Source organism: Gymnoscopelus microlampas (genome assembly GCF_963454915.1).
Source record: "Gymnoscopelus microlampas genome assembly, chromosome: 19".
NCBI lineage: Eukaryota > Metazoa > Chordata > Actinopteri > Myctophiformes > Myctophidae > Gymnoscopelus > Gymnoscopelus microlampas.
This window is the reverse complement of record NC_139956.1, coordinates 17,567,973-17,579,054: the sequence shown is the minus strand read 5'-3', so window position 1 is coordinate 17,579,054 and position 11,082 is coordinate 17,567,973. Positions and strand designations below refer to the sequence as shown.

Here is an 11,082-nt window from a genome sequence, read left to right as displayed (position 1 = left end):
CTGTGTTTTATTATTGAGTCAGACAAAAAAAAGTATAAAGTAGTGAAAGCACATCAGTCAGCTGATCAGTCAGTCTAGATCTAGTATAGTCAAATAAATGCAAACTAAAGGGCCCCAGCATGATAGCCTATGGGACCAGACCCCTATGGTCTGTTTTTGCAAACTATGCTGTTGGCTAATGAAACAATCTCATATGTTGACACTAATTGCTTGTTGGGAGGAAACTGATAACAAAAAGATAAACAAAGAGAGAAGTATGACCAAGTTGCAGAAGCTGTCAGTGTTAGCAACACTGCAATATTGTGTCACATTGCAAATTAGTTTCCGAACAATTACAGCTTTTTCTTTTGCATAATTACTTGCCCAGTCTGTTACATAGCAAGTTCCCTGCTGGTTTTAATAACCATAAAGTATCCTTTCCAAAATCGATTCCTTCCTGTAAAGGCACCAGCAGGCACATAACAGGGTGAGAATGAGTAGGATGTTGACCATGGTGGTGGTGCAGAAAGCAAACAGATAGAGGGCCTTGTTACAATACAATGCCGGTGCTACTGGATTGAAGCTGGGCCGATAGATGGAGTAGATCATCACGTTACCTAGAGAAAATCAGAGAACCAATTTTACAATGGAAATGGTCTAATTATGATACGTTTTCAATGGGGTATGTATTGCAATATAATAAACTATTCATCCACAGAATGTAAATAAGTCTGCACAGTGGCCTACTGTATATGCCATGTGGTGGTTTCCTGTTACTGGAGAACTCAGACTTACAAACTCACCCGATACGAACCAGAAGAAGAGGAACACAAAGATCAAGCCATGACAGACATGTCCGAATAGGGTGAGGTCAAATGGCGAGCAGAGGAGCAGAGTGTCCAACAGGATAAAAGCTCCAAACACCATCAAGTAGACGGGTATGAAGGGCTGCCTGGGGCATTCATTCAAGTACACTGCACCTGTGGGAGGATAGGGTGAATAAATGTGTCACATCATGTATTCAGTCATGATTTTAAAAGTAGATCCCATAGAGATAAAACACTCGCTACCACCTTAGAGACAACAATATCTATAGGAGTAGTAGCAAAAAGTGTGTTTTGCAGAAAACACAAAATGGCAAAAATCAGGCGGAAATGGGTGTGGTCTATGTGGGGATCATATGATCCAAGGACATTTTTGATTGTACGGCCTATGGTTCAAGAGTTATAGGCCAAAAGGTGAAGCAGCCTGTCATAGCATCACCATGAGGCTGATTTGAACAATTTGAGGCAGAGGTTCTTCCTTGGCCTACTGGGTGTGTGTGTGTGCAAAGTGTCATGCCAATCGGTCCAACGGTGCCGGAGAATAGCTGTTCACAGTCGGATGGATGACAGACACATGGACTGACGGACAGGAGCGAACATATGTCTCCAGCCGGCCGACGGAAGGCCAGATGGTCCGTCAGAGACAAAAATTAGGAGTTATTTCAAAGAGAACTCAGAGTCAACCATACAGCATCATGGAAACTCCCTACAACTTCACAGACTCCTTTTAGCTAAAAAAAAATCTCTTTTTTAAACAAACTTTTCTCTTAATATAAATGTCTGTGCACTTTTTTCTTAAAACATCTGACCTGCATTGATACTTCTTTCTCGAAATATGCGAAGGACAGATACAAACACACCGAGATTTTCTGTATCGGCTTGGTTGTTCTGGACAACCGCCTATCCGACCGATTTGACGCCATGCACTGCGCTACCTCGGGTCCTCTAGCGCATTGAGTTCGAGGTTGATTGATTGGACAGTTCTCGACATACACAAAGCACAGATATCTACACTGACACACGCACGCATGCAGAGATTTCACGCATTCATAGTAGATTATTATTATTATAATGTAAATACGATGAAATGGAAATAAGACTTAAATTGTGAAATGGAATGCGTTAATTTACTCACCAACTGCCATCTGGGCATTGCAGTACACAATGAACCATCCTAAGGGAAGACAGATAGCAGATCTTTACTTTGCTAAGTAAACACAACAGTTGAGTTCATTTCATGGTAAATGTTTTAAAGGCAGGATGGGTTTCTAACCTAGTGCGTATTTTGAAGGCCACGGTTCATGGAAGAGAGAAGACTGAATCCTGCAGAAGAATATAATAAAAACTTTGATACAGCTCCTTTTTAAAGGACCGTTCACGCCGAGCTCTATAACTATAAAAATCACACCCAGTGTGAAGAGAGTGGTGCCTTTGAAAGTGTAACTGGTTGCATCCGCAACAATCAGCAACAATATGTTGTTGTGACACGTGACAACATATTGTCACGTGTCACGTGAAGCTTGACCAATCAGCCGTGCTCAAACATACGGACGGACATACGGACGGACAGACGGACATACGGACACATGGACAAAGTCAAATGTAGGAGTGGTTGGCACCACTCAAAAATATGGTTTTAAAAAGTCAAGTGAATGTCGGAGTTCACATCACAACTATAGCAAATACAATGGTGAACCATATAGTTATAGTGCTCAGCGTGAACGGCCTTTTAAACAGGTAATCATAGGTTCAGTGTAAAAAGCTTCATGAAATGCATGTAAACCCACAGTCACATAAACTGCACAGCACCTAGACTGAGGTTAAAGGAGAACTTCACCCATTTCATATAATTGGTCCTTCCTAATGGTCATTATAAGATGGCACAATTTCTATACTCACTCTGTGTCTCATTGGTGGGCTATGGATATTTCAGAAACATGCCTATACCAATGACATCATTGATGGGGATTCAAAGCTAATAGAAACTACAGCCTTATTTTCCTGGAAAGTTATTGTAACATGCTGAAATAGATGAAAAATTGGGCCATCTTATAATGAACATTAGTGAGGACCGATTATATCAAGATAGGTTGAAAATGGGTGAAGTGGTCCTTCAAGATGTGACTCTGGCTACTTATTCAAAATATGAGCATGAGCATTCCAAATTATTATTTACAAGCGGAAAACATGGTGAATTATGGCTATTGGGCAGAACGTTGTTCACTCATGGAAACCATATACATAACTGAGTCAGCCTTTTGAGGAACGAAAAAAGACTTTAAGGACTTGAGATGCATAAAATAATATTTCATTAACAATAAAAGTTGAGAGATTGTGACCTCTGTGATCTCATTAGTAGGCTAACAACATATGGCTATAGCAACACAAACAAAAACACCTCACGCACTGGCATCATGTCAAAAGTCACTTCTCTGCTGTCACATTTTGCCTTTCAACCTGGACTTCCACAAAAAGTAAACAAAGTAACAAGGAAATTAGTAATCCACCCATAGCTTAACCCCCCTTGATGAACCCCCCTTTTTGTATTTGTATTAAAAAAAAAATCAGATTCCAGTTGCGAAACAATTGTAGGTGTGGTCAGCCAGGGATGTTGGGTGGTGTGATGCAAGGGGAAGGGTGTGGACTACATATAGACCTACACACACAGAAAAAGACTGCTGTACTGAAGTTGCAATTGTTTTTGCTTAAAATAGCAGTTGTAGGTGTGAAAGTAATCAAGATTGAGCAAATGCATGGCCTATTTATTGCCTAAAGTTTATAAATCCTTTACAAACATCTGCCAGAGATGACTCTCTGTGTGGTTCCCAGTCGGGCGTACCTGCTGGCTAAGCACCGAAGCCTCTCCCTGGGCAAGGACTGTAGTTACACACTCAACTCAACACCACTTGAGATGTACAGAAACGGATGGCTGTAAGTTTTAAACTAGCGGTGGTAGATAGATAGACCATAGACATCGAAGCATAAATAAACTCTCTATCCCCAGTATGGGAGCTGGGATAGCTCTGGCGCTGCGGTCATGAACATGCGTCAATGCTGCTGATGTGAATTCGGTATTACAGATAGGGGCGGGACTATTCAAAAAATCCCTACATAACATTGGACCAAAGGTACAGAGATAGCAAATATCCAATGACGTGTGCCAATTTTCTTTTTCCAACCCCGGACAGGCAAAAATAGCAGATTTTGTTCCAGAAAAACAAAATACATATGCACAAAAATATAAAGAAATTGCCTTATATTATTTTCCCCTATTACAAGCAACAACTTTATATCTGTAAACATTAACAAAAAGAGGTTTAATGCCTCATCCCTCTTTAATCTTTTGACCGGATGGAAAATACTAACCTCTCTTCTAGAGTGGGTCCTCTGGGAGATATGCGAGGCCCTGTGCGTCTGTGAGGCTGTGAGGCTGCAGGGATGGCCGGTTGGCTGGTTGGGATGCATTTATCAAATGAACCTCTCTGCGAGGCCTTGAAATGTTCCTTTTTCTTTAATTTCTTTCTTTTTTCAGCCCCCGACTCAAATTTACCCCATCTATCTCGTTCTCTCGACATTGTGTTTCTACCACCACCACCAAATAGTAGGCTACACCTGACCACAGACGAGTGTCAAACAAAAATGCGCTTGCACTTCTTCCTCTTTGATTGCACTTCCTCTTTCCATCTCGCCCTAGTTCAATTTGGCTTGAATTTTGTTCAGAGCAGCCAGAAAACAGCACAGGTTCTTTTTTTTCAGTATGTTGAAGCGTCATCATCATAACCTGGATTATGATGTTGACGATGATGAGGCTGTTGTCAACACAGTGCAGCCCCCTATGTTTTATTATTTAATATCTCTATTGGAGGGATCTGCATAGTGACAGTGAATTTCCAATTTGTGAATTCATAAAGTACAGTATAACATTATCATACCTCAAGACAACTATACAATACTTTTTCAGTCATATTTATATCAGACATACTTAGTTTGTATTCTTTATTCAAAATCCACCATGGTAACTTTATTCAACTGAACTAGCCTGTGCAATGGGATGGGTCAAATGCAGATAAGTAATTCCCATCGGAATCAATACAATGTTTTGTAGCATTTGTAGCATTGCTGGAATCCTTTGTCTTCTCTTGTAATTTTAATTTGCCTCAATGCAATATATTTCAAAACAGCTCTTGTGCTGTTTTCTGGCCATTCAGGACACAATTATAAAAAGTCAAATCAGACTAGAAAGAGGAAGTGTACTCATTTAAATGTTGTCACTCAAAACCGTTCGTAGAGACTATGCACTCTTGTGATCTACTATAACATGTTACAGCTGTTTTCAAGTAGAGTGAGGCAGGGCTGCTGTTGGCATCAGTATGTGTGTGTGTGCGTGTGTGTGTGTGTGTGTGTGTGTGTGTGTGTGTGTGTGTGTGTGTGTGTGTGTGTGTGTGTGTGTGTGTGTGTGTGTGTTTTCACGATGAAGTTGGTTCCCTGCCACTTTTTTTCTAGTTTATAAAACCCACAGAAAGACTTAACCACTTTCACTTTCAAACTTTTTCAAAAATAGCAAAAATAGCCACGCTTACGAGTCGTGTTGTGAGCTTGTTGACTATTTTTGCACACCACTCTTGTACAACGAAGTAGTGCATTACGAAAAAGCATACAAAGTTGAAATATAGTATAGGGAGATACAAGGTTTCTGCCTGACAGCAACAATATGCAAAGCCCTGGCCTATGTGATGGGTGTAATGCCACCAGCGGCTGGAACGGTTGGATTACCGAACAGCCCATGCCTCCCAGGCCCAGCTGCGCCCATGCCTCCAAGACCCCTTTACATTTCTTGTTGCAATGTCTAAAGGGCTTAGTCATTCATATCTATAACAGAGCCCTAAATGTCCTACTATAAAACTGAAGGAATAGCCTGAACATTCACTTTGAAGATGTCACAAAACAGAATTCAATTCAATTCAATTCAATTTTATTAAAGTGTCAAATCACAACAAGTTGTCTCAAGACACTTTACATGTAGAGAAGAGACCCGACAATCCCACCCTGAACAAGCAATTTTTGCGACAGTGGCAACGAAAAACTCCCTCTTAACTGGAAGAAACGTCAGGCAGACCCTATAGGTTCTAGGGCGGGGGCCTTCTGCCTCGACCGTGTCGGGGGAAAGAGAGGAGAGAGAGAGAGAGAGAGAGAGAGAGAGACAGAGACAGAGACAGAGAGAGAGAGATACAGTGCAAGTAGTAACAGTAACAATAGTAGCACATATAATAGTGTAAGATATATATGATAGTATAATATAGTACAGCAATAGTGTGTATGTAGTATATAATGGTATAATATAAGAACGTTAAGATAATATACAGTATATATAGTATAGTGGTATAGTGCAGTGTAGTAGAAATCCACGGTCGTGCTCCATGGAGAGGCCCGGTCCCCAGTCACAGTCTTGAGCCGCAGCTGGGGGTCCGTAGTGACAGTCCATGGACCTGCGACGTGGGATATAAAAGAAACTCCGGGGAGCGGGTCCCCGGTTGTAGAATTAGTGGCAGGCCTTACTAGAGAAACCATGTACTGTATCATGTAACATGTAACTGTGGCAACTGTAACTTTAACATTTAAGTAAGCGTTTATCCCACCAGAGTGTAGAGGGCTGAGGTTCAAACAACAACAGTAGAAGCGGTCTAATGTCAGTTAACACATTTACACAGATTATGTGTCAGGATAACTGGGTAAAACATGAAAACTTAAATTAGGTTACAGTACACAGTATGATTTGTTACCTTTGATGCAGGTAGGATTTTAGGATAAACCTGTATATCTTCTTTTTTAGGTCTTTATTCCCCTGGTAGCAGTGGCACCATCAACATCATGAGATGACAGTACGCTTTGCCACTACTTCTACCTGGTGGCCAACTGGTGGTACTGTAACAACTATTCCACTGCTGTTCAAAAAGTATTTACCTCATAGATGGGTCACAGAAAAGACCATGTATTTTTGTTTATTAGGCACCTTGAAAGGCACACAAGAGGGGAAAAAAACTAATTGTATTAACTTACTTGTTGTGAATACAGTGGTTTGGCTGTGGGTCCATTTTTACACTTTCAAAGTGAAATTAATACATTTCTTGCTGTGTACGCTCTTCCTCAACCCAACCTGCTCATATTACCCACCCCTCTGCACATACAGCATGATGCACTTCCTGTTGTGACCTCAGTGAGCAAGCCTACAGGGGAGGAGATACACATTTATTTATAAATCACATCACTCATGCTTTTGGAGGCTAAGCAGCACTCGGGCTTAGTTACAGCTTGTATCACTGCCTAATAGTGCAATACAGACTACTAATACATGCATTTAAACCACATGTCAGCAATAAGTTCTTATATTCAGACATTTGAACATTGTCACTACGAATGTTGCCCGCACACTGCATCGACTGTTGACTTCATGGTATAGAGTGAGTCTATAAGCCCCACTAGCAGCCCCTTGAGTTCCTGTTGCTCCCTACACCGGAATGTGCACCTTGTTTTGAGAGAGTATGCTGCAGCAGCAGTGATTCTGGACACAAAATAGTATCACGTGACAGAGGGGTCAAAGTTGAACGAAACCTGCACTGTATGGTAGAAATAGGTCAACAATACAAATTACGCTAGTTTTTTAAACTCATTTATTTTGAATGAGTGGCCCCCACCAAATCACCGGAACTACTTAATATTCATCAGAGCCGGACCAGAACTCTGACCACGGACTCGGGCAATCAATTAATACCTTTGCAACCAATACATTAATGCCGCAACACTGCAATGCTGTAGGCCTGGAGGAGGCGGAAATATGAGAATTGGGATATGGCTTCTGTCTCAGAGGTGGGCTGGACACCTTCCTCCAATGACATCATCGGTGCTATTGTAAACTACAGCGTTTCTCTTCCTGGAAAGTTAGCACACTGAAATAGAAACCATTGCACATCAATTTTAAAACAATTAAAATGTTTGAAATGTTGTTTGAAATTACCACCGTTGATGTCATTGGAGGCAGGTTTCTGAACTGTCCACAGCACCACCAATGAGACGCAGAGCCAGTAGACAGATATGGTACCATCTTATAATGAGCATTAGTGAGGACCAATTATATGAAGATAAGGTTGAAAATGGGTGAAGTGGTCCTTTAGTTATATATCAAGACTTTAGCCCTACCCATGCCATCAGGCATAAGACAAAACCCAGAGAGTCCTTTACTTCCATAGAAATATAATTGTGTAGACCCATAATGTCTGTCCTGAACCCTCCATTTCTTTGGTCAGACATCTTTAGATATCATCATCGGCCATAGAGAAGGTAGCAAACGAGGTGATCACACCAGGAACGAACTACCAGGAAGAGAAGCGGTAGGATGTAGACCAGAGTAGTGGTCCAGAAAGCAAACCAGTAGAGGGTCTTGTTACAATATTGATCCTCATCCAGCGTTGAATTCAACGTTGAAGTCTTATTGTAGTTGATGGGTAAAGAGATGGAGTAGATCCACACGGAACCTTGAGAAAATGAGAACAACCATTTTAGAATGGCATTGGTTAATTCAAACTCAGTGGATTGCATACCTCCACCAACACTATGCAACTGTCAAGATATGTCACTTCCACCTCAGATATGACACATTTTTGCCCTCGACTGTGATCATTCAACACAAATGTTCAATCATTTTAATGGTGACAATCATTCCCACCAAGTTTCATGAAAATCCATCTGTCAAGTCTGTTATTTTTCTAACAATGGAATCGGGTGAAAGCATCATCCCATTCTGTTGGTGGAGGTAGTGATGGGCATTACGGTTAGTTTCAGTATACTGAATTATTCCAGATCACAAAAAAACGATTTGTTCAAATGATTCTGTCACCAAACCCCGTGCTCCGTCTGCTTCCCACTCCCAACACAGTCGGATGTTCAGTTCAACTCGTTTATTGATTTTAGATTGATGAACAATAAGTAAACATAAATGAAATAAAAATAGCATACTATATTTTCATCAAAACATTAGTTCTTTGAAAAACTTAAAATGTGTGTACACTATAGAAAGGTGAGAACACACAAAGGATCAATACAGCTATTTGAGGATGTAATCCTCTTCTATATTTTTAAATTAGGTTTTCAAACTCACCAGCGATGAACCAGCAGAAGAGGAAAAGAGACAGGGAATTCCAAATAGTGCACAAACGGCTGAGGGGGCTGACGGTGACCTTGGGCTCCTGGGGACATGGCAAGCAGGAAAGCACAGCCAGCAGCAGGCCAAAACATCCCACCACCACCAAGTAGATGGGGATGTAGGGCTGCCTGGGGCATTCACCTAGGTACACTGCACCTGTAGGAGGGATAAGGGTGAGTCTATAGCAGTTTCTCAATGGGGCGGCGGTACCGTCCCCCAGGAGGCGTTCATAGAATTCATGGCCGTTTCAGTCCATTTGTGAAAATAGCAGATATACAAGCTCACAATGCGTTGCATCGCATGGGAACTCAAGCGATTAATTCAGAAGTTTGGGTTCCGAGGAGACACCAAAAATGTCTGTTTTAGGTCTGGAGCTGCAAAGGTGTTCTACTCACCTATTGCAATCTGAGCAATGGGCATGATGCAGAACGTCACTTTGGAACACGCTATGGAAAGACGGAAATGCATAACAAATCTGTACTTTGCCAGTAAACACCAGCCGTGTCATGGATAATTGAAGACATTTCAGCTTATGCTTCTCACCTAGTACGGGTGTTGGTGGTTGAGGAGGATGTTGGATGTGATGTAGCAGACCTCTGTTTGACATTGTAAACGTCGATGAATCTACAGAAGATACAGAAGAATATAACAAGCTATGACAACTATACAATAACCTAGTTCTGTGTAAATGGTTTGCAATAAAAGTAAGGTAATCTTTTCTACTTAAACATATTCTTGGATTTGACCAGCAACAGAAGTCTAATGAAATGCATGTAAACCCACAGTCACGTATCTACTCGGCAACTGGACTGAGGTTAAGATGTGACAACATTTGTGCACAAGCATTCAGGGATCATTCTATTTAGAAATCATAAAATACAGTACTATACATATATATAGCTTGAGGAACCGTTCATTTCAATTTAGAGTTCATTGTACAGGTGACGCCATCTTGTGCGATTTACTTTAAACGGTATGACATCACGTTCTCTTTTACTATACAACCATATTAAAGGGTCTACACCATGAATTTTAACTTTTTCTTCATTTTTGTGTGTTTTTGGTCTCCCCCACCTCTCTTCTGTTCCAACAAATACCCGACTTTGAGCATGCAGGCTTTCATAGGCTATCTGTGGTTTTTATGTAAATTGGTCTGAAAACAGTCCGTCAGATTTGTTCCCCCACCCTACGTCACGTCTGGGAACAATTCCTCCCGTTTTTCAGTTCTAACCAAAAAAAAAAAATCAAAAAAATGTTTTTTTTTTTTTTAATTTTTAATTTTTTTACTTATTTTTTTGTTTTTGTTTTTCCACACAGAACCAGGACATAACATGCATACAAACTGGCTCAATAGCGCCCCGTGCCAAACAGGACAATGTGGTATTGCAGGTGAAAGTGCTTTATAAGCCAGAGAGAAGTTAGTTGGAATGAGTATATCTGAGGCTTGATTTAGGCTCAAACCTTTTGAAAAACGTTTGAGGGACATAAACAATATGATATCAAATATTATTATTATGTTTTAAATTCATGGTGTAGCTCCTTTAAGTATAACCGGACGGAAACTGACAATTGTGCAGAAAGCAGAACATTATTATATATCATATCATATTATCATAATTTGGAACCTTGAACTACCATTTACTACAGCATTCTCAAGATTTATATATAGCTTACAATTTAAGTATTTAGCAGACGCTCTTATCCAGAGTGATTTACAAGTGCCAGATCAGAGTAAATGGCATGAACCCGCAAAAGGTAGTAGTAAATACTCACAGTAGAGTGCATATAACACTGTAGTGCTTCTTAGAAAAAGAAATGTTCAGCTTGTGAAGACATTCAAAAAAACATCTTAAATTCTTCTTACTTTTGCTCTTGAGAAAAGAGTCATCATCATCTGTGGCACTTCTGTGACCGTGGAGAGCAAAGGTCAGTTTCTCAATGGATTTGTTATATAGGAGGGTTATTAAACAAATTTAGCCGGGGTGTATTTTTAAAGGGTTAGGGTTAGGGGTTAGGGACATACGCAAGGTGTACTTTTGGCCTCAGCCAAAAGTACACATGATCACATGTGACATACGCAAG

The 11,082-nt window shown here is 40.6% G+C and overlaps 2 protein-coding genes across 2 annotated transcripts; both read right to left on the bottom strand.

The window, feature by feature from the left end:
* Positions 1 to 104: 104 nt before the first annotated feature.
* LOC311034640 (transmembrane protein 272-like) lies at positions 105 to 4,486 on the bottom strand. The gene is made up of 5 exons (XM_084042563.1): positions 4,170 to 4,486; positions 2,077 to 2,126; positions 1,939 to 1,977; positions 783 to 959; positions 105 to 596 (listed from the first exon to the last, which is right to left on the bottom strand). The coding sequence occupies exons 1-5, from the start codon at positions 4,376 to 4,378 to the stop codon at positions 397 to 399; spliced, it is 675 nt and encodes a 224-aa protein (XP_083898689.1). The 5' UTR covers positions 4,379 to 4,486; the 3' UTR covers positions 105 to 396.
* Positions 4,487 to 8,029: 3,543 nt separating this feature from the next.
* On the bottom strand, positions 8,030 to 9,443 carry LOC311035261 (transmembrane protein 272-like). Its single transcript, XM_084043363.1, has 3 exons — positions 9,396 to 9,443; positions 8,956 to 9,156; positions 8,030 to 8,332 (listed from the first exon to the last, which is right to left on the bottom strand). The coding sequence occupies exons 1-3, from the start codon at positions 9,418 to 9,420 to the stop codon at positions 8,121 to 8,123; spliced, it is 438 nt and encodes a 145-aa protein (XP_083899489.1). The 5' UTR covers positions 9,421 to 9,443; the 3' UTR covers positions 8,030 to 8,120.
* Positions 9,444 to 11,082: the final 1,639 nt, after the last annotated feature.